This window comes from Mixophyes fleayi, chromosome 3 (genome assembly GCF_038048845.1).
Source record: "Mixophyes fleayi isolate aMixFle1 chromosome 3, aMixFle1.hap1, whole genome shotgun sequence".
Taxonomy (NCBI): Eukaryota; Metazoa; Chordata; class Amphibia; order Anura; family Limnodynastidae; genus Mixophyes; species Mixophyes fleayi.
This window is the reverse complement of record NC_134404.1, coordinates 183,318,201-183,342,820: the sequence shown is the minus strand read 5'-3', so window position 1 is coordinate 183,342,820 and position 24,620 is coordinate 183,318,201. Positions and strand designations below refer to the sequence as shown.

Sequence of the window (24,620 nt, the reverse complement as noted above, 5' to 3'; positions counted from 1 at the left end):
CTATTCTTAGATGTTAGATGAAGGGTTTCTTTAGTAATCAAACACACAGCAGATACATTGAATGTGAATTTGTCCTTTTTTCCTTTTTAGTAATGTTTTTTTTTCAATTGCAGGCAGAATATGTCCAGCTTGTTACTGAACTTCGCATGACAAGAGCCATTCAGCCACAGATCAATGGATTTTTGCAGGGTTTCCATATGTTCATACCACCTTCCCTAATACAGCTTTTTGATGAATTTGAGCTGGTGAGCTGAATTCTTCTATGCATGCTTTTGGCTTGAAAACATTGATTACATAGCCTTCTAGTTAAAATAGCTATCTTAAGGATAATTGAGGGACACCAAGCACATTAACGCAGGGGCATCTCCATAAATTAAGCAAATCACATCACCGCATAGTCAGTGGTTATATATATATATATATATATATATATATATATATATATATATATATATATATTTATATCATCATTTATTTATATATGTTGGGGCAGCACGGTGGCGTAGTGGTTAGCACTTCTGCTTTACAGCACTGGAGTCATGAGTTCAATTCCCGACCATGGCCTTATCTTTGAGGAGTTTGTATGTTCTCCAGTGTTTGCATGGGTTTCCTCTGGGTGCTCCGGTTTCCTCCCACACTCCAAAAACATACTGGTAGGTTAATTGGCTGCTAACAAATTGACCCTAATCTGTCTGTGTGTGTGTGTGTCTGTGTGTCTGTGTGTCTGTCTGTGTGTGTGTCTGTGTGTGTGTCTGTGTGTGTGTGTGTGTGTGTGTGTGTGTGTGTGTGTGTGTGTTAGGGAAATTAGACTGTAAGCCCCAATGGGGCATGGACTGATGTGAGTGAGTTCTCTGTACAGCGCTGTGAAATTAGTGGCGCTACATAAATAAATGGTGATGGTGATGATAGTGCCAGCAAATTCCGTAGCGCTTTACAATTGGGAACAAACATTAATAAAACAATACTGGGTGATACAGACAGACAGAGAGGTAACAGTAGCTCTTCTCGCATGCTTACAATCTATGGGACAATGGGCGTTTGAAACACAAAGGCACGTGCTACATCATATTGTCCATTGGACCAGTAAAATGTATTGAGAGGGCTGTGTGATCAGTCACACAGCAATGTTGGTCAGAGGGTTGTTGTCTTGAGCTGTGTAGAATGTGGTGATAGGGTAACCAAGGGAGATTAAGATGCTGGTTGAAGCTTGTCTGAAGAGGTGGGTTTTCAGAGAACGCTTGAAGGTTTGAAGACTAGAGATATGTCTTACTGTGGGAGGGAGGGAATTCCACAAAGTGGGTGCAGCCTGAAAAAAGTCCTGTGAATGGGAGAATATGATGAGAGTGGAAGAGAGACGCAGATCTCGTGCAGAATGGAGTTGTCGAGTTGGGAGATATTTTGAAACAAGTGAGGCGATGTATGTCGGTGCAATTTTGTTGACGGTCTTGTATGTTAGTAGAAGATTTTATATTTGATTTGTTGAAAAGCAGGCAACCAATGTAGAGACTGAGACAGAGTGGCCCAGCAGAGGAAGAGCGGTTTGCAAGGAAAAGCAATCTAGCCGCTGCGTGCAAAATAGATTGTAGGTTCAAGTCTGATTTTGGGAAGACCAGTAAGGAGGGAATTTCAATAGTCGAAGTGGGAGATAAGTGCATGAATTAAGGTTTTTGCAGTGTCTTGTGTGAGATATGTGCTTATTCTGAAAATTTTCTTTAGATGTATGTAACATGATTTAGATATAGAGTTGATGTGGGGAACAAAGGATAGTTGTGAGTCAAGGATTACACCTAGGCAGCGAGCTTGCGCGGTGGGATTTATGGTCATGTTATCAACAGAAATAGAAATGTCTGGCAAGAGGCTTCTGTTTTTGTGTAGCAATTTTATTCAGTTTTTGTAAGATTGAGTTTGAGTAGGCGAGAAGACATCCAAGATGAAATGGCAGCAAGACGGCCAGTAACGCGAGACAACACAGATGGTGAGAGATCAGGAGAAGATAGGTAGATTTGTGTATCATCCGCATAGAGATGATACTGAAATCCAAAGGAGCTTATTAGTTTTCCAAGAGAAGTGGTGTAGATAGAGAATAGCAGAGGACTTTGGACTGAGCCTTGTGGTACTCCAACTGATAAAGGAAGCGGAGCAGAGGTGGATCCAGAGAAATTAACACTGAAAGAGCGATTAGATAGGTAGGATGACAACCAGGATAGGATAGTGCCTTCAGGACCTAGGGATTGTAGCGTTTGCTGCATTTGACACTATTCACCACTCTCTCCTCATACAGAGAGATCTAGGAGAATTAGAGAGAGTAATGGCCTTCAGTTTTTGCTGTGATCAAATCATTGACAACCTTGGTCAGCGCAGTCTCTGTGGAGTGTTGAGAGCGAAAGCCTGACTGAAGAGAATCCAGTAGGTTGTTTGCTGTAAGAAAGTGTGTGAGGCGAGTGTAGGCAATTCTCTTGAAAAGCTTGGAGGGGCATGGGAGCTGAGGGATGGAGGTGGTAATTTGAGAGAGAGTTTGGGTCAAAATTTTGCTTTTTCAAAATAGGAGTAATCACTACGTGCTTGAATAGTGATGGAAAAATACCAGTAGAGAGAGAGATTACAGATTTTAGTTAGAGATGGAAATGAGCACAGGAGACAGGGACCTACCAATTTATGAGGGTATGGGAGCAAGAGGACAGGAGGTAGAGTAGGAAGATGAAAAGAGAGTAGAAACTTCTTCTTCATTTGTGGGATCAAATGAAGAGAGGGTGTCGGGGTGCTACAAAGGAATTGAGCTGATTGTTTGTTGAGGGAGATGATACCATTTCAAGTCTGATCTTATCTATTTTGTCTTCGAAATAGAAAGCAAGATCCTGATGGTAGTCGGAGGGTTTGGGGTGGAGGATTGAGAAGAGATTGATATGGGTTAGAAGCCTGAGCAGAGATGAGAGATCGGAAGTATGTTTGTTTGTTTTGCAATGTCAAGAGCATGTCTATAGGAGTGGTAGATAGCAGTATATGTGAAGAAATCAATAGAGGTACAAGGTTTACGCCAGTGACGTTCTGCTTTACGAGAATGTTTTTGTAGAGTTACTTTAGTATGCCACGGTTGGCAACGAAGTCTACACGGAATATGAAGAGTCGCTGGAGCCACTTGATCAAGGGCAGTTGCTATTGTTTAGTGAAAATGAGGTACTACTCTATCAGGGGAGGAGAATGTAGAAATTGGGGAGAGAAGGTGTTGGAGAGAGGTGTAAGACTGCTGAAAATCAATAGCGTTAATATTCCTGCGGGTGTGAGGAGGCTCGGAAGAGTTTGACACTGAGGAGGATAAAGAACTGGGGGTGAGCGAGTAGCTAATAAGGTTATGATCCAAGAGAGGGAAAGGACTGTTAAGAAATGTGCATGTGTATGTTTGTGTGTGAGTATGTATATATGTGTATATATATATATATATATATATATATATATATATATATATATATATATATATATATATATATATATATATACACATATATACATATATATGTATGTATATATATATATATATATATATATATATATATATATGTATATATATATATATATATGTGTGTGTGTGTGTGTAGATATATATTATTGGGGTGATTGTTGTAAATTATGGGCGGAAGCATATACTTCTGCCCATAATCGTGACATCCATGCACAAGTGCAAGGCAACACAGGCGAGCAACTAATTGCAGATAATGGACTGCAAATTTCAACCTGTGGCACAAGCTGCTAATCAGAAATAGTTTGCAAGTACAGTGTTGAAAAAGCACAGGCAATAGACTACTGAGCAGTGGAAGGCTTTATGGTCAGACTATTCTTCGCCATGTTCTTGACAAATGGATGTATGCAGAGGTGTGGCATCAATTTAAAGACCTCTGCAGCAATGCATGCTTGTTTCCAACAGTGAAGGAATCTGGTGTTTCCATTATGGTGTGTGGAGTATTTTCCTGGCATTGAATGGGGTGCAAGCTTTCCCTTAGAAGATGATACAGAGCACGTTTAGTTGCCCAGTGGCACCACATATGTCATGGCATACTCGATCACCCGATCTGCTTCCAGTTGAGTGTTTATGGGATTGTCTGGAACAATGTCGGAGACAGTTTTCCACGATCAGCCATGTGTCTGCAACTTTCCTTCATACTTCCAGACATTGGTAGACTCGATATCATGGCACATAGATCATGGCAACCCACCTCCTATTAGGGGACTTTAAATTGGCATTCCCATTGTTTGACTACATTATGTGCAGGCATGTGGAAAAATACAGAATTTTACATGCCTCTGATGCACTGTTTTAAAAGAAATGCACCCTTGTAGATTAAGCCTCATTTTTGAAAATGTCTTGTGCTCTGCGGTTTCTTTTTCTTTTAACCTGGGTGGAAGTTTTTTACATTACGTGCTTATTGTTGTGGGCCTGGTGGCACAGTGATTAGCATGGCTGCCTTGTAACACTGGGCCGACCGTGGCACTGTCAGTATGTTCTACCAGTGTTCACATGCTTTTTCTTTGGTTGCTCTGGTTTCCTGTCACAGTGCAAAAAATATACTGAGGATGTGGGGCAGGGGCTGTTGTACCGGAGGAAGCATTCTATGTAAAGCTTAATATGTTAGAGCAATATAATTAAAGAATAATATTATTGCTCTTTGACGTTCGGATGTTTTGACATAAACTCATATTAAATTATGATTGTATATTATTACAACAGGAAATTGAACACCCTGCTGTTACAAAACCCTTGAGTCTCCCCATTATATCTCTGTGAGATTCACTAATTTAGAATAAGCTTGTGTGACATATGATGCTTTACACCTGAGAGATTTGTTTCTCTTTGCACTTTCCATGTGAGATGAGCTATGTGATTTAATGAGCATATGCTGTCTTCCTTCTCCGTGTGCACGTGATTGTAGATTAATGGTGACTCGCTGATCTCTTTCCCCGTTACTTACAAATACATTTTGATTGAAAGCCTCTTGCTCGGAAATCTTAAACACATTCTATTCACCTGTATGATACTACAATGGGAAACAAAAATGTACAATAAGTTAGGAAATAAACAACGATGCAAAGAATAAATGTTGGTTATTTCCTTTTTGTAAATTGCTATAATCATCCCACAAATTGCCCAAGCTGTGTGTTTTGCTAGAAAACCTATATTTTCCTTTCCAGTCTGTATGGTTGTTAGCACAGTGCTGTATTCTTGATATTTTTCCTCTGGCATCTAGCCTTCGTATATACAATGCTACTAATAATGTATTATCTGCAATTATCTTTCTGTGCATATTTTGAATTGGCTCCTAAATGTAATCTACTGAATAAATAAATCCAATGTGCTGTGAAGAGCTCCAATGCAAATAAGCTTTTCTGTAATTGCAAGATAGGAAGCCAACATTACTGCACATTGCACATATCAAAGATACACATTATTAACTAGCGGCAGATAAATATGCACAGTCAGTTCTCTTAATTTCCTAATGCAGTTCTGGAGCACATCATGGCACTTACAGGGGGACAAATAAGACACTTATTAATTGTTTACATTTATTATCTGGATTATATTGCACATTTTATTTTTAAATTAGTTTGCAATTGAAAGGCTAAAGGTGCAAAGAACAGTTACACAACTGAATATATGCTGCAAGGCTCCGGATATATGGTTTTTGAGTCTGTTTATAATTTTGCATTCTATTTGTGAGGTTTTCATAACACGCATATCAATGAATAGATAGACTGTTTATTTTGCGGTTTAATATTGCTTTAAATAGGAACTAAAAATGAACTAGCGCCATATGTTTATTTTAAGAAAAACCCATTTGTTTGAATTATTAAGTAAGCATGCCATGTTCAGTTGTGCAGCCGTAAGCTCTTTATTTTATTTTTTTAGGTCAGTAGTGATGTTCTGCAGTGAGCAGCAGTGTTACTGATCTAGTTAGGTGCTAATTTGCTGTAAAGCCATCAGTATTTTCCTCCAACAGACATAAATAATTATTTAATCAATCAATATATCTATCAAACTGTTAATCACTTTCTAATTTAACAAATGAAATAATGCATGCATGTTGCAGTTACTGCGAATAATTAAAAGCTAAATATGTGTGCAAAGTAAATTGTTACTGGGATTTGGAATCGTCTATGTGGATCAAGAACTGCCATTTTTTCTGTTAGTGATTTCTTTAAATGTTTGACACAGCTTCATAACAATGTAGTCACTACTTAGGACAAAAGCTTTGGCGAGCCTTGCTTTCACGTAAATGTGAAAACTCTGTAACACTGTGTCTTTTTGCCTCCTTTAAAACATTGAATTTCAAAGCTGCAGAGTAAATTGGTACATGAAATGATGCATTGACAATTTTGTAATTAAAGGAGCTTCTTCTCTCTGGCATGCCCGAAATTGATGTAACCGATTGGACAAAAAACACAGAATATACTAGTGGCTACGAGAGAGCAGATCCAGTTATTCAGGTAAATTATTGCAATCAAAAATCAAAGCTTCGTATTATCACCAGTAACTAATTGTGTGTGTATATGTATGTGTGTGTGTGTGTGTGTGTGTGTAATATATATATATATATATATATTTTATTTGTGTGTGTATTAGTGTGTGTATATAAATGTATGAGTGTGTGTGTGTGTATATATAAATGTATGAGTGCTTGTGTGTGTATAAAAATGTGTGTGTGTGTATATAAATGTGTGTGTGTGTGTGTATATGTTACGGTGAAACACCGAAATTGGAGAATGCCGACTTTCACCAGTGAATGTCAACATTCACATAGTCGCTTGGTGTATGTCCGAAATATTTGTTAAATATCCTTATTTCTGACTTACACCGGTGAATGTCGACATTCACCATGCACTAATGGTGAATGTTGAACATGTTCGAGATTCATATTTCTTTCTCCGTAGTTCAGTCGCGATAAATTTTCGCCTCTCTTTTTGAGAGGAATGATTAGGAACTTTAATTCACAGTACATTTAAAATAAGATACGAAAATAATAGAAGGTAAAAACTTACTCAATTATACAGTACATTCAAAATGTTCAGAAAGTATTTTCGAGTACTTTTCTTGAGAAAAATAAAAACAATTGTCTTCTCGTTTACTCGCAATTAATGCATTTAACTTTTCAAGAAAAAGATCACAATCCACTCCAGTATCCATTCTGTATAAATTAGGGTATCGGAAAAAATGAAGAAAACGATGCTCTCCCCATTAAATCTTGCATAAGACTGACGAAGCTCACTCATTCCACCAGAACACGGGATTTGACAGGAAACAACCTGTCGCCTATATGTCGGCTCCTCCCTTTTCGTCCTTCACCAGAGCATGTCTGTGATTGTCGACATACACCAGTGAGAGTCCGAATGTACAAGAATGTAATGAAATATTCGATCTTTCACCGACGTATTTGGTGTTTGTTGACATTCACTGGTGAAAGTCGACATTCTCCAATTTCGGTCTTTCACGGTAACATATATAAGTGTGTGTATATATAAATGTATGAGTGTGTGTGTGTATATAAATGTATGTGTGTGTATATAAATGTATGAGTGTGTGTGTGTATATAAATGTATGAGTGTGTGTGTGTATATAAATGTATGAGTGTGTGTGTGTATATAAATGTATGAGTGTGTGTGTGTGTGTGTGTGTGTATATAAATGTATGAGTGTGTGTGTGTGTATATATAAATGTATGAGTGTGTGTGTGTATATAAACGTATGAGTGTGTGTGTATAAACGTATGAGTGTGTGTGTATAAATGTATGAGTGTGTGTGTATAAATGTATGAGTGTGTGTGTATATAAATTTGTGTGTGTGTGTATATAAATGTGTGTGTGTGTGTGTGTGTATATAAATGTGTGTGTATATAAATGTGTGTGTGTGTGTGTATATAAATGTATGAGTGTGTGTGTATATAAATGTATGAGTGTGTGTGTATATAAATGTATGAGTGTGTGTGTATATAAATGTATGAGTGTGTGTGTATATAAATGTATGAGTGTGTGTGTATATAAATGTATGAGTGTGTGTGTATATAAATGTATGAGTGTGTGTGTGTGTATATAAATGTATGAGTGTGTGTGTGTGTATATAAATGTATGAGTGTGTGTGTGTGTATATAAATGTGTGTGTATATAAATGTATGTGTGTATATATAAATGTATGTGTGTGTGTGTATATAAATGTGTGTGTGTGTATAAAAAATTTTTACACATACATATTGGTATTTTATGGTTAATATTCTGTACTGCTTTACCCTGTATGGTCTACTGTTTGTACTGTGTACGGCGCTGCGGAAGCCATGTGGCGCCTTACAAATAAATGATAATAATAATAAAACAGGATTTATACTTACGATAAATCTCTTTCTCTGAGTCCGTCTGGGGGACACTGCTTAACCATGGGGTTGAGTAGGGAGGGGAGGAGTCTGGTACCTAAAGAGTTAACTTTTTTCCTGCTGACAGCATATCCCCCCCCACCAATTCCCCACAAACCTCAGTTGGAATTGGGTGCCCTAGGAGAAGGGCTGCGCATCAGAAGAGCTCCACAGTGAACGCTGTTCACTGTTAATAGGTTTTTCTTTGCTTTTCAGAGGTTTTTTTGTTGATAGCAGCGAGAGGCTCTGTTTGCAACAGAGCTGACTCGTGGGAGAAGCGCCTGTCAGCTTGGGGCGGCCCCGCAGACAGAGGAAAGCAGTCGACAAGAGACTCTCCCCGCTGATAGCAGGACGGGCGCTGCCATTAGGCAGAAAGCGCCATTACTGCTGCCCTTCCCCGGAAGCCAGCTGGAGCATACCAAGTCCCCTCCTCCTATAGGATGGTAGGGGGTACTTGAAGGATGGCAAGCTAGTGATAGCGCTGTGCAGGGAACACATTCTAACAGGATTTCCCCTAGAACAGAAAGGGGAAATCGCTGTTAATGAAAAACAGAAGGAGATTCCAGTGGTAGGGGAATGTGTTTGAGGAACACCCCCCCCCGCTGAGTGAGCACGTGGAAGATCCCTTTTGGCGCCAAAGTTCAAAAGGAGAACAGATGCAGCATGCAGCAGTCATTTGGAGAGAAGTGCACTGTTGACACATATCTTCCCCGCTAAGTATCACTTTGTTTCTTCTGTGTATGCATGTGTATTATATGACAATGATGTGTTGAGAGAACTGTTGTTTAAGGAAAACTATAAAGCTCTCCAAACCTGTCTTATTTAATCAGAAATACTATATGCTAAATAACCTAATCTGTATTTCCTGATAATTATTGGAGAAGTGTGTGTGCATATGAGACGTGATTCAGTTTTTCTTTTCTTATGATGGCAGATAAAAGTAAAACAACACGTACCAAACATATTGTCTGTTCAAAATGTAATGTTAAATTAACAGGTGAACAGCTGGATCAGGGGGGGCTCTGTGCTGCTTGCACTGTGGCTCCTGTGAAACTACAGCCTAAAGACAGCTCCATTCTGACGGTAGAGCCTCCCGAATGGGCGGCTACCTTGTCACAAGGGGTTAATACCCTTGTAAAACTTATCTAAACCAGTAGAGATCCCATCTACATCAGTGGCTTCTCAGGGTATAACAGGAGGAATGACAGAGGAGTCATTTTCCCCAGGGGTCGGATTAAATCCCTCCCCGGCCCTCCTAGGGGTATCCCAGATAGGAGAGGTGGGTTGGTCAGCAGTGGCTAAAGGCCTGGACCGACTTAACCAACTACTGGAGAATCCCAGACATAAACGTAGTATTAAAAGACGTAGACCAGCTAAGGCGCTGTGGTCTGACTCTGAGAGTTACTCGGAGGAGGAAGTGGAATTGTTGGACGATTCAGACTTGTCCATAATAGAGTCAGAAGGAAACTCTAGACACCAGGGTATGGACGATCTGGTTAAAGCAGTTCGTCAGACCCTGGGGTTTGTTGAAGTAGAGGAGACGAAGTCCTTAGACCGCTCTCTCTTTAAAAAAGCTTCTAAACAGGTGGTCAGGTTCCCTCCCTCAGCTGAGTTGAGAGAGATTGTAGAGGCCTCTTGGAAATATCCAGATAAAAGGTTCTCCATGCCAAAGAAGTTTGGCGCGTTATATCCTCTTCAAGAGGAGGATATGACCCATTGGGAACAGGTGGCGAAGGTGGATGCGCCTGTGGCGAGATTGGTTCGCCAGACCACACTACCTGTACCTGGGTCAGCGGCCTTACAGGACGCGACCGACCGTAAATTAGAATCCCTGCTGAAGTCGGTCTTCTTGGCCGCCGGTACAAGCCTCAGACCAGCATTGTCTTCTACCTGGGTAGCTAGGGCTATGGAAGCCTTGGCAGGGCAGTTAGAGCCCGCTCTGCAGGATTCAGATTTACTACCCCTGGCCCTGCAGCTGAAGGAGGCAGCAGGCTACGTATATGAAGCGGCCCACAATTCGGCCTCCATGTCATCAACTATTTCTGCTACAGCTGTAGTAGCTAGAAGGGCGTTATGGTTAAGGACTTGGAATGCGGATTCAGAGTCTAAAAAGTCGTTAGAATCCATCCCGTATACGGGTGGGATGCTATTTGGTCCAGAGTTGGACTCCTGGATTTTACAGGCTTCAGGGGGTAAAAAGACGTCCTTGCCTGTGAATACTCCAAAACCTAGGGCTAAGCCTAGGTTTAGCTCTTTCAGACAGCCTTTTTACGGGGGCGGGTCTGGCAGAGGCCAGACTACCAGTTCAGGGGCCGTGGAAACCAGGAGACCGTCCCGTAGAGGAAGGTCATCCTTTGCCCCTGCAGCTGGAAGGGCTTCTTCCGCCAAGCTGCCGGATAGACCAGCAGCATGACTACCACCCGCCTCTGGTTGCAGAGGGTGGGGTGGGACGACGGCTGCTTGGGTTTGCCCAGCGGTGGACAAACTCCTCGGCGGACGGGTAGGTCCAAGATATCATGATAGAATTCATGGGGCCAGCTCGTCTCAAGTTAAGGGACTGTTAAGGTCCTTGATGGAGTGGATAGGCAGGGTCCTGTCAGACAAGAAGCTGTCAGTACCCAGGTCTTTGAAGCTGCTAGGAAAGATGGTGACATCTTTCGTGACCCTACCCTGCGCATGGATCCATCCCATATGTCTTCAGTGGGACATTCGGAGGAAGCAGGCAGGGGCCTTCCTTTGTTCGAAGTACCAGTGGAGGAAGTAAGTCCCCAGCTGGTGGTTGTTGGAGAACAACCGAACAAAAGGCAGGAAAGTCCCAGAGTTCTGCGCAAGAACAAGAGATCCACTGGCAGGTGCAGTGGAAGTCCTAACAATGCCTTGGGGCTTCAGGTACCTGCCCCCCAGGGTCCTTTGGAGGGTCAGACAGGGGGGTCGACCAGTCTTTCTGGTAACTCCAGTAGGGCTACGAAGAGATCTGCTGACTCTGGGACCATTCTTGCATCAAAGTCTGAACCGGCTGAATTTAATGGCAGAGCTTTTGAATCCAGTCTGTGGAGAGCGAGAGGGTTCTCTGGGGGTGTAATAGGCACTCTCCTGAATGCCAGGAAGCCAGTTTCGGCCAGGATATACCACCGCGTCTGGCATGTATATATAAAATGGTGTAAGAAGAGGTCTTACAATTCTAAATCTTTTGGTCTGGCTAGATTTCTCGCCTTCTTACAGTGTGGTTTAGAGGCAGGGCTTAAGCTAGGAACCTTAAAGGTTCAGGTATCAGCTTTGTCAGTGTATTTCCACAGACGGCTGGCGGAGCTTCCGGATGTTAAGACTTTTCTACAAGGAGTGCTTCACATCCAGCCGCCCTACGTACATCCTGCGGAACCTTGGGATCTTAATCTGGTCCTTAGCATGTTGCAGGAGCCTCCCTTTGTACCTCTACTCTCAGCAGAGTGGCGGTTCTTAACCTGGAAGACAGTCTTCCTGCTTGCTATCGCCTCGGCCAGAAGGGTCTCTGAGCTGGGAGCGTTATCCTGCAAAGAACCTTATCTGGTTTTTCATGAGGACAGAGCAGTTTTAAGGACTATTCCGTCCTTTCTCCCTAAGGTGGTCTCAGGTTTCCATATTAATCAGGAAATAGTTGTTCCAGTGTTCAGAGAGGAGCCTCAGACTCCTGGAACGAAAACAAATAAATGTTTGGACGTAGTGAGGGCATTACGTATATATGTTAAGAGATCTGCAAAGATACGTAAGACAGATTCTCTATTTGTATTATTTGACTTTTCCAAGCGGGGATGGCCAGCATCTAAGCAAACTATTGCCAGATGGCTTACCCTAACTATCAGGGAGGCTTATGTCCGTATTAATCTCCCTGTGCCGAAGCGTATTGTTGCCCATTCTACCCGTTCGGTTGGGGCGTCTTGGGCAGCACGGAATGGAGACATGGTGGATCAGCTGTGCAGGGCAGCCACCTGGTCCTCGGTCCATACCTTTACGAAAATCTACCAATTTAATGTATTTGCGTCTGGGGACGCCTCCTTTGGCCGTAGTGTTCTACGTGCGAGGAGATCAGAGCGGTCCCACCCTTCAGAGGGTTTGCTTTAGTAAGTCCCCATTGTTAAGCCGTGTCCCCCAGATGGATGAAAGAGAAAACAGGATTTATACTTACGATTAATCTCTTTCTCTGAGTCCATCTGGGGGACACTGCGGTCCCCCTCTTTTTCGTTGTTTTTCTTTTCTCTCCACTCCCCCCTCTGTTGAGTGGTGTATCTTGGTTGATTAACCTCTCGTCCTAGGGCTTTGGTAATCAAACTGAGGTATGTGGGCAATTGGTGGGGGGGATATGCTGTCAGCAGGAAAAAGTTAACTCTTTAGGTGCCAGACTCCTCCCCTCCCTACTCAACCCCATGGTTAAGCAGTGTCCCCCAGATGGACTCAGAGAAAGAGATTTATCGTAAGTATAAATCCTGTTTTATTATTATTATCGTTTATTTGTAAGGCGCCACATGGCTTCCGCAGCGCCGTACACAGTACAAACAGTAGACCATACAGGGTAAAGCAGTACAGAATATTAACCATAAAATACCAATATGTATGTGTAAAAAATTTTTTATTGGAAATGTATGTACCATCCCCATGCACTTCAGTGAGGCTAACATTATCTGTTTTTCTAGAGTGCGTTACCTTTTGATTCAAATTTTCAAGAACAATCTGTTAAAGATTTGTCTATGACAATTTCATGTCACTGCTTTTTCATATTGTATAGCGCAATTTAAGGTCTACAGTTTTATATCCTGTACGCATACATATCTGCAGTGTTCCGCTTTTTTGACATGTAAATCTCAAGCGTCTCTTGTTTTATAAACTAGAAGTAATTTGTTTAAAAAAATTAAATTTTGAGTATTTTCTTTTAAATAAAATTCCCTTTATGTGCACCAAAAGCATTCATGATCCACCAAAGTGTCCCAGCAATTGAGAGTCTCTGGAGTGTAGCACAACTTCCTCATCTCTAACAATCGCATACAGAAATATATATTACATGAATATACCGGAATATTCTTGTAGGTATTGTGACTATGGAAGGTGTACTAATTTTAATTTAAAAATTCTGCCTCATTTTGTTTATTCCAGCATTTGTAAAATGACGATTAGTTGCTTGATCACCCCATCACGCAGTGATGACTTCTACGCACTCTTTGTCCCTACATCGGAATGGTTTTCCCCCCTTCAATTTTTGGGAGACTTCAGTCTACTGTTAAACCTTTCTTTTGTCTTTGTTTTTTATAAAATGTATTGCATTTGTTAATATGTCTTGTGACATAACATTCTCTAGACAGAAGTTGTGCTTTCTGGAGTGTTTCAACATATATGAATATGTCTGGTATTTTTTCAACAGAGAATTTTACCTAAAACTGTTTTCAAACACATTCTTTATAATTGAAACCATTTTCTTGCTCCTTTTTCAGTGGTTCTGGGAGGTTGTAGAAGAGTTAACTCAAGAGGAGAGAGTTTTGCTTTTACAATTTGTCACCGGCAGGTGAGTAATAGACTTAAAGAATAACTTCACAAAATGCCACATACATAAGTTTGTGCTAACGATATCTGGAAGAAGCCATGCTCCTTTCAATGACTTCTAGATGCATTCTGTATTTTGCTCAGTCATTGCAGGAATTGGTTATATAGTAGGATTTAAGATTCTTCTCTAAACATTATATAGGTTTTATTTATTGACCTGATTTGAAAATGAATGATTCTGTTTTTGTTGGAAATAAATACAAAACAAGAAAACATTTCTGCCAGTCATTGTAGATCAAAATCTTGAGTAAAATGAAAATGTAACTCCAGCTCCCTGATCATTAAATGTTCATTTTGCAAATAAATATGCCTCCATCCTCCAGTCTCTTTCTGCGTGTACAGTTTATTCATTACGATCTCATTTCTGTCTCAGTCTACCTTTAGTACCACTTCAGTGAAAAAAAAAAATCAAACATTCTTTTCCCCGGCTGCAGACCATAAAATTAATTCAATAGATCTGGTAAAACAAATACATTTGATTGTAGCTTTTATGAGTCCTGAATGTCTTTTAAGAATAACTCTGAAGTCTTTTGTCTCCTGCTGTATATTCGCCTCTGAGTAATGATGACTTGATTTCTGATGGCTATATTGTTTATGAAGCAATATAGTGTTACGAATACGTATAAATGAAAGACTGCCAGAATCCAAAACAAAAGAGGTCACACTTCTTCCCTCTTTCCTTACTGTTTAACTTGGGCGCTTGCTTACTTACTGATTTAATCCTTGCTTAGCTTTTTCTATGCACATATCCTTCGAACATTGTTTTATTGATTTATGTAAATTAATTGCAATGTTATTGATGAGCATAATTTAAAATGAAGAAGTGCTACTTGAACCATATTTTTAATGCCCTATATACATTTGCAGTTTTAATATATGTGAAGAGATACATTAAGAAGTGCTCTGATGGTTTACATTCACATAAATGTTTATCTGTTTACTTGCCCTCAGCCGGCACATACCGGCCGGTTTTATTTAGTCTCATGGATTATTACTAGAACAGTGAAAGTGAAAACAAAGTTCAAATGCAACAGCATGTAAAAGTATAAACTGCACAGTGTATTCTATACTGCTTTCATCTTGCACCACACCTAAGCCTTTTGGGAATGAAGCTATAAGAGTAAGGAAACCTTCATGGGCTTGTGTATGCTCAAACATACAGTGCAGTCTGTGTTTTCCTGATACATAGATTACTATAGCCTCTAGAATAGTATATTTGAGGTCTCTGTTGAACACTTTGTTAATATTGTTGTTATTATCCCTTCAAAAAGTGACTTGCATCTTTGGTCTTCATGAATGTATGTATATGTTTTTTTATGAAATATATAGCACCACCATATTATATGTTGCCGTACAGAGAATATTTATTAATCATCCCTGCCCTGTTTGAAATCCCAATGACTTCCTGGGTCAGACTGTGGTCCCCCACTAAGCTCCAATAGCCTTACAATCTGTGGTGATGATGGAACACTATGGGAATGCATCCTTCTTATAACTGTGGGTTAGGAGTTGGGATTTGAATATTGTTAAAGTGTCAGGAAAGGATGTGTAAAATCGTTCAATGCTATATATTCGCTTCCGATTACATATGATATGCCTCATCTCCATTACATTACAGGAGGTGGCCAGTATATATAATAGATATATAATATATTCCTCACTCCTCTCTCTCTCTCTCTCCTTCCCCCACCCCCTGATTCTGTCCTCTGGCACTCTCTCCTGGCACAATATTGCTTTCCGTGAGAGAAATCAGTCCCACTGGGAGCCTGGCAGCACACTCGATTCTCCCCTGTGAACCTGGCAACACTTCCCCACCCCAACCCCCAATGAGCCTTTCATTGTTCTTTTCTTGTCCACATATTTCATTTTATTTTGTCTTGGTTGAGCAAGTACTTATTTTTGTCCTCCTAGACTTTATATCTGAGTAATAATTGTACACAGAAGTGTGTACTGATAGCACACCAATATATAATCTATTTGAGAATAATGTCTACGGGGATTAAAATAAAAAGTGTTTCATTTATGCCACTCAATAGATAAATTAACCTGTTACCAAAAAGGAACAGAAAATTGTGAGCTCTGAGTAGTTGGTGAAGGAGCTCTAGGAGGACAAGAATGGCCTAGAACCAGGTTAAAAACAAGGTTAAAGTCCACTCCTCAACAAATATTTATATTGCAGTGTCTATAAACCATTGCATAACATATAAATCAAAAAAACTTGAAAGGCTCCTTAGGGCATATATGCAAAAGTGATGATATAAAGATCACTGCAGGATCAAGTGATGCCCAATTGTGTTGTCCAAAGTTTATTTCAATATCAACGGAAACCAACTTTGAGGGAAATGGCAACTGCCTGCTCTTTCCTGGAGAATAAAATAGATAATAGGTGGTGAAATTCTTGTGGAAGTATTGAGGATATGATTGACACATTATATCAGGGCTGTCTGTCTCATAATCTAAAAAGGCAAGTCTTTGTTTCTACTGTGAGTGATTAAAGCCTTTTACATTATGCTTTGTAAAACTATACATGTTCCTCTTTAGACCCAGCATTATGGGGCCGATTCAATCCGGAATAACGCGGACTGCACATTATTACCGTTACTACATTAACAGTGCTCAGTATTACTGTAGTATGGTAATTGTAACACTGATTTTTGCTCGCAACCCTCGGGACCGCGAGCAAGAATCCGGGTGAAAATTACTGTATTAAAGGTAATAGTATTAGCGCCATGTTATTCCTACATAAATGTGGCCGAATTGAATCGGGCCCCTATATATGCATATTATCAGACTCCATCTTAAAAAGGGTAGGGAAAGGGAGCATAAGATGAGTTACAAACAAATATAAAAACAATAGCCAATAATTACTGTTATAGGATCTTACTTTCTGCATGTTTGGGAGAACGCCAAGTAAACTACTGAGCATTTGCCACACAGACCTGCTTTTTGGAGATAACATTTATCTTGATTTACAAAATAACCAAATTCGAGTATTTGCTCATAAGTCCTGGTTCATCAGTGAATCTGGACTCTTGTAGAAACAAGCAAAATTCTTCCCAAGTGCCAAGAAGATAGTTTAAGTAATAAAAAAAAGCAACACATATGGTGACTAATACAAAGAAGTATTAGGTATTCTTTTGAAATTGATGTAAAGGTTTACCAATCATGTAGGACTGACTCAGGCCACATTTTAAATAAGATAGACAACAATAATGCTGGTGATGACCACTCAAGTGGTGGTGAGTATCCTTAGGCCATCAGCTCGTCCTGATACAAATAAGTCAGCCAGATGAAGCCTCTAGTGGAATATTATTTCAAATCTAGCACTTAGGGGCATATTGAATTGTCCGGGATTGCCGAAAATCCCGCGGTCCGCGCAGGATTACCATTATTACGGTAATCCTGTGCGGGAAAAACCGTTAATACGGTTATTTACTCGCTGGATTTCAGGGAGCTGCGAGCTGAAATCCAGCGATACATTACTGTATTAACGGTAATAGTTTTTCCGCGCTGGAACCCGCAGACAATTGAATACCCCCCCATAGAGATCCAAAGCCTCAGGATCCCCTCCCAGACCTTTTGATTAAATTCCTCAAGTTTAGCTTTTGGAGCCAGTATATAACTATCTTGTCCATTGAAATGTGAGAGGTCCGTGGCAAGACTTTCAGCAAATAATTCTAGCATGTGTGTGCAGCCCCATGTAAAAAAATTGCTGAGTGAAGTTAGCCACATACAGCTCATTTCTTAGCTTATCTAGATTTTAGTAAGAGTTTTGACACTGTCCAACACCGCAGACTGTTAAATAAACTCGAAAGTTTGGGACTAGATTCTAAGGGGCATATTCAATTAGCTTTCCGGTTCGCGGTAACGCGAAACATGCGCAGTATCGCCGGTAATGCGGTACTGCAATAGCGCCGATTTTCGTACGCAACCCTATGGGCTGCGAACGAAAATCCACGTTATTGCGGTACAGTGGATTGACTTCGCGGGCCGTTCCGGCGCGATCCCGCGAACCGGAAAGCTAATTGAATATGCCCCTAAGATGGTTGCATGGATAAGAGATTAGTTGCAGGATAGAAAACAGAGAGTTGTTGTATATGTACTGCATTTATAGGAGGGAAAGGTTACCAGTGGCGTAACCCAGGGATCTGTACTTGGACCAGTGTTTTTTAATATCTTGATGACATTGTAAATGGTATTGAAGTGAAAGTATGCCTTTTGCAGATGATACAAAGATGTGCAACAGGGTAGACACACCAGGAGGGGTAAAACAAATGATTGATGATGTAGGTAGACTAGAGGAATGGTCAAGAGTGTGGCAAGTACAGTTTATTGCCAAAAAATGCTAAATCATGCACTTGGGTTTCAAAATGAAAAAATGAGGTATTCGTTTATATGATAAAAACATGCTTACAATGAGGTGTCCTTGAGGCTGGGATGCAGGCTTAAATGTTTTGATCAAAATATGAACTAATACCTCATGTTTTCATTTTGTTAGATACACACAGATATGCAATATTAAGATAAGTGCTGACCATCTGTCTTTTTGCTCTGTAACAATGCATGCGTGCTGCCATTATAACTATGTCAGATTTCTACAAATATTATAACCATGGTTTGTCTTTTTTGTTTAGTTCCAGGGTACCTCATGGTGGTTTTGCATATATCATGGGAGGAAGTGGGCTTCAAAACTTCACCATAGCAGCTGTAGCATACACGTCAAATCTGCTGCCAACATCTAGCACATGGTATGTTCTAAATATTAACAGCTTTGTTTTCACATTACACGTGAAGTAAACATTACATTAATTTTCCTTAATAGGACATTAATGACGTTGAGCTGACTCTTAAAGTTTTTTATGGCGTCATTCTGTCTTTTTTCTTCCCCCCCCATATAACCGTTAAGATTGAACATACATACCTTTTGCCGCCTTTTTCAAGCAATAGATGTATAGTTTTTATTTATTTTAATAGCTGTACATATATAAAGGTTCATATATAAAATATTTACTTCAGTTTTGTTTTGAATTGACTGGTCAGGAACTAGTGAAAACATTTTTGGTAATTTTTTGAAACCGATTTGTGAAATCAAATTTCACCCCATAGCTTCACCATTTCTATACTTTACTGAGAAATTGTTGATTTTGTGATCTCTGATTTTTTGTGTGTTGAGTGTTTGATAAGTTTAGATTTACAGGTTGATTTGCATTTAACAGATTAGGTATTTGTGTAATCGACCTGTAAATAATTATAACATTTCTGCAAACCAACCTAGGAGATTACTCACCCTATAATGTGGACCATAGTCATGCCGCTAAGGGACATACGTTTCCATGTTTATTTTCTAGCCAGGGGTAGAGTAGAACTTTTTTAGCCTACCGGCCAGAAATTATGGGTGTTCTATTCAAGATATTTTATAATCCATGAGGTAGACATGGCTCACAGTGTGCTGGGTGATTTGCATTTGAAGGCTAAATTGGTTTGACTGTTTAAAAATAAATAAATGCATTGCAATAAAATGTAAGTTGCCTTGCCAGCTTCTGGTATATGAATGTCCATTAGGCAGTGTGGTGTTTAAAAGGAAGAGGCTATTAAGCCAGGAAATACTATATGTAAGACAGTCCTATCTACTGTTCATTCGCTGCATTTATTCAAACATTTATTATCTTTTAAATTGTTTCCTTATATATCCCATGCACAGCTGCCAACTTTTCTTTTCTATCAGACTTGTCAGATCTATAGAGATGCCTGTTCAATAACCTATAATATTTAACAGAATGGACAAGATATTAAAATGCTTACCAACATTCGTTAATCTATTCATACATATCTTTGCATGTTTGTGACCTTTTTAAATGTAAACAAAAGGTTGTTTTTTCATGTAATTGTAAAGTGTATTGCCAGAAAATCTATTAAAGTAATGTATTTTCATTTTTCACTCCTGAAGTATATATATATATATATATGTAATATGAATACACAATGTGGGTACTTGTCTGTCTTTTCTGTGTTATGAACAAGTCCCCACAGTTCATTGGATCACAGACAAGTAACACGGCCATCTATAACACAGGTAGTTTACTTCCCCTCATGTTCCATAGCTTCTGCTCTCTTTTCATGACCATGTGGTTGATTGCTGAATAAAGTGGAATGTGAATATCTACAGATGTTGAATCACAAATTAATTGCATGTTCTATTTTTGGTCGTCATGCATTCTGTAAAATGGTCTATGGGTATCCACCATCCATTATTACATATTAACCAATAATTTCTGTTAGAAACTGTTTTTGCCATGCTGTAAACATGGAACTGAAGCAGTTAGTAAACAAGTAAATTATTTTTCCTATCCGTGACTATAAGAATTCAAACTGCCAGTGTACAGTGCATGGTCTGGTTAGCTCTTGATGAACAGCTGATTTTGGGGTAGTGGGATACACATATTGTCAGTCATCTGATGTAAGTACTTTGAAGACTCCACTCAGGGATTCAGTCTGCTAGTCTTCTTACAAAGTCTGATCATTAGCATTGAAGGTGTGTAAAAATAGTTTAGTATATCAAGGTTAGATTACAGAAAAAAACACAAAATTTTTTTTTTTTTTATTGCAATAATCATTTATGCAACACAGTTAATATTTATATGAACTAGAGGTGCATGTATATTTTCTTTTTAATAACTTTCATAATCGTAAGGTAATCGATGTATTTTAACTTCTAATCTTTCCCTGGATGGTTCTGTCATGTTCAAACAGAATATTCCTCCCAAGTGGCAAAATCACTAGCTTCCTACAGTAGTAATGTGCCCCTTTAGATATTCCTCTTCCTTCTCCAATACTGCAGGAATAAGCTTTTCACCTGCCACTCTGTTGGTAATATTTAAGTTAGTGCTTGTTAAATCCCAAGCATCAGGTTCGCTATAGTGCCTAAAAAATGTAGTAATATTAAAAATAATATTAGCAGACAGCATATGAAAATGTTTGGAAATCTGCCTAGCCATTATGTTTTAGGCTTGCTCCCGTATTTCCTCTAATATACTTATTGAGCCCTGATGTACGTGCCAGAAAGTAAAATGATAAATAGTTTGTAAAAAAAGCAAAATTCAATTTATTAACCTTTTTGTAAACATTGTCGATAATAAGCGTTTTGTTTTTATTTTTTAAGAGCACAAAATGTCGCAACTACCCATTTCAGTTTTATATTAAATGCTGACTTTGTTGGATTGTGTCTTACAGTATCAATATGCTTAAGTTGCCTGAATACCCAAGTAAAGAAATCCTTAAGGACAGGCTTCTTGTGGCATTACACTGCGGAAGCTATGGTTACACAATGGCATAATGAGGAAAGAAAAACTCATCTGACTACTGATGCGCAATTCAGAGTGGCAGAACCAATTTAGAGAACTGTCAAGAGGAAAACAGGCTAGATACTGCCCATAGGCAGGGCTGACTTTCAAAGATTTGTAAAGTATCTATTTTCTTCTAGATTAAGTGTTTGTGTAGATGTGATTTGAAAAGCTAGAAAAAAATAGCCAGTCTTCACTGGTGTATCATGCTTTTCTAATTACAGCTGGAAAAACAAGGTACAAGTGAAGGATGCTTTTCTGTGTTTTCATATTTGTTTTATGTGTTCTGTTCATGTGGTATGTTTTGATGCTGTGTCAATTCACTTTTAAACTGTTTTATTATTTTTATTAAGGTTCATTCATTGTCTGAATTGTGTTTGCGTTTTAAAAGAACAAAAAAAACAAAACCTTAAAATCTGCAGTTGTATCTTCTGTGCTTTTAACATTTTAGTGTGCATATGTTGTAAAAGTGAGTTGTTTTGTAATCATACAATTCTGCTATCAACAGTGTACCCTCCTTACAGTCTATAATCATTTTAATTACACCTTTCAGTAGTTCGGTTTCCACGTAACTTATTAAGCAGTTCATCTGTTTTTCATTTTACAACCGTCTAGGAAAGAGAACCGTGAAGTTTTATGTTTTTTTTTCTTTGTTGATCTTTGTTATTATACCTTTTTGGTCTATATTGTTTATACAGTTGTTGAACAATGTATCTGAAATGTATTTTTGTACAAATGAGCTTGCTAAAATAAAGTATTTTATAAATTGCCTTTGATACATTGGCACAATATTCAAATTATGTGCTTTGTGTCTTTTACTCCTACTGCACTAATGTTCTACCAAAGATCGCAAATCATATAAACAGCTATGTCTGCAGCCATGAAGGCTCTCTAATTGAAAAGATAAGAGCAGTGGCACCAAGCTTAAGTCATACTAAATCGAGAGTATAATTGATGTGAACACATTACTCTGGAGTGGTTGTTTTATGGGCACATTGATGAATAAACAACGTCCATGCACAGAACAATTCTTTCTGTTCCAAATCAAAGCATGTCAAGGGTGGTAATAATGCAGTATTGTGTTTGTTAGCACATTTTAATGGTTGCCCTGAAGCAAACTACCTACAGCCTTGGTTTCTGAACTTGAAAACTTTTTCTGCATTGTTCAAAAAAAATGCTCATTCATTTTATGAAGAATCTAGATGTATGTCTGCTGCAAACATTTATACCTCCTGTTACAATATAAGGCTCTGACAAGTAATTATCGTACATAAAATTATAATAGGAGAAATATTATCAGATGAAAGAAACTCAGATTTATAAATGCAAGCAGTTTAATATCTTCCTGAAACGTTCTCCATTTCTTTGCTACATACAGACTTTCAACAAAGGTAACATATCCAGGCAAAAATTGTAGATTGTTAGGCTGATACCATTGCAGAAAAGAACCCAGTTAAATACATATATCAAAATAATGGGTAAACGTGAATGCTATTCTTTTTGAATTTAATTTTGGGTAGTCTATTGCTATAGCAGTTATTCAGTGGCATGTTTAATTAAAAGAGAACTTTAAACACATTTGGTTTTCACAGACAGATACATTTGCATACTGCTATTACAAGGTCATCAAATTTGCTAATTTTGATCTCGATTGCAATTGTTCTGTATTATGGACTGTTACTTTTATGCATGTTTGTTTCTTGAGCAATGCTTGAAAATTTGCAATAGAGGAAATAAGTAATTCTATGCATGTTAAACATGTAAATTATATAAAAGCACTTACAGTTAATGCTCTTGAATGACACATAATAAAGCACTATAATCCAGCAGGTGGATCAGAGGTGGTTCTTCCAAGTCTTTTACATACTAGAACCAATAAATATAAATTAAGGATTGTCTTCTATCAGAGGGGTTCTACACTTTTAGAACACTCCTTGCCATAATTAGTGTTCCCAAAGAACCAATATTATACACCCTTAGAGATCCATACCCCAATACTTTGTCAAAATACTTTTCCAGAGCCTAATTCTTGTGCCAACTCATAACTATAGTATTCATAAATGTGTAAAGAAATATAGTGTGTTGGTACGGGTAATAGTGAAGAGGATTTGCCTACAATTCTTATTGTCTGTTTTTAGCACATTCCAACAAATTGCAGCCACTAGGAGAGGGATAATTATAATGGGAATAATGTACTGTAAAATATAAGGAAATAAAAAGCCCCCAAGGAGTTCTGTGACCATATAAAAGGCCCAAGGCTGTAGGCCAAGAGCTTTTATGCAGGTCTCAAAGCTGCAAGGTAGCTTCTATAATAATTTTACTGTAAGGGGTACAGTATTCCTTATAATACCCAAGATTCAATTTGAAACAAAGCACAATGCTTGTATGAGGTGATCTTTAAAACCATGTTTGTTTTACCTTCACTGACTATTATGGAACACTTTTAAAATGATTATGAAAACTTTCAAAATGAGTCATGTCACACAAGTGACATCACTGCTCTACAGCTATATGTATTTTTGTTCCACAAATATTCATAATACTTGTGTAGAACAATAATGGATTCTAGAAGGGGCGTGGCCTGAGAGCAAATAGAGTGGGACGCACATTGTCTACTCTCCTGCAATAAATGCCACATTCATCCTGCTTTTAAGTGAAATTGTGGTTCTTTTGAACAGAGCTTTAGTGGGCACACATTTACATGCCTGGTTGTCATAGCCGGCAACATGTGCATCTCCAAGATGGCTGAAATGGCAAGGACAGGCCTCAGCCCACTAACTAACATACCCACCGGTTGTGTCTTATCTTACCAGACCTTGATGTGCCTGCAGAATTCCAACTTTCTCTCAAAAGAAAATCTCTGGAGCAGGAGACATCTGCTCCCTGAAAAGAGCTGCCAGTCTCCTGCTCAACAAGCATCAGTGCCTCTCCAGTCTTCAAAGGCGCCTCACAGAGGGAGGAAGGAGAGCATGGTGCACTCACTCCTCCAGTATGCTGCGTGACCTTTCTACACTGTGCAGAGAAGGTTATGTGACATGGAAGTCAGCTACCCCCGATCTAATGAGACAGGGAGCAGCTATCTTGCAGCGATCACAGCAAAAAATAATGACCAATACTCTCTTTTAATTCTCCTGGATCTCTCTGCTGCATTTGACACTGTTGACCACTCTCTCCTCATACAAACGCTACAATCCCTAGTTCTTGAAGGCACTGTCCTATCCTGGTTCTCATCCTACCTATCTAATCGCTCTTTCAGTGTTAATTTCTCTGGATCCACCTCTGCTCTGCTTCCTTTATCATTTGGAGTTCCACAAGGCTCAGTCCTA

The 24,620-nt window shown here is 39.0% G+C and overlaps 1 protein-coding gene across 4 annotated transcripts in view; it reads left to right on the top strand.

Moving 5' to 3' along the window:
- Positions 1-22,091, top strand: part of HACE1 (HECT domain and ankyrin repeat containing E3 ubiquitin protein ligase 1) — a 77,416-nt gene extending 55,325 nt beyond the window's left edge. For all 4 annotated transcript variants that reach the window (XM_075202842.1, XM_075202841.1, XM_075202844.1 and 1 more), the window contains 5 exons: positions 114-245; positions 6,376-6,474; positions 13,846-13,916; positions 18,589-18,702; positions 21,185-22,091. In XM_075202842.1, the coding sequence (XP_075058943.1) occupies positions 114-245; positions 6,376-6,474; positions 13,846-13,916; positions 18,589-18,702; positions 21,185-21,287 (519 nt within the window). In that variant the 3' untranslated portion in view covers positions 21,288-22,091. The remainder of the gene's footprint in view (positions 1-113; positions 246-6,375; positions 6,475-13,845; positions 13,917-18,588; positions 18,703-21,184) is intronic.
- Positions 22,092-24,620: the final 2,529 nt, after the last annotated feature.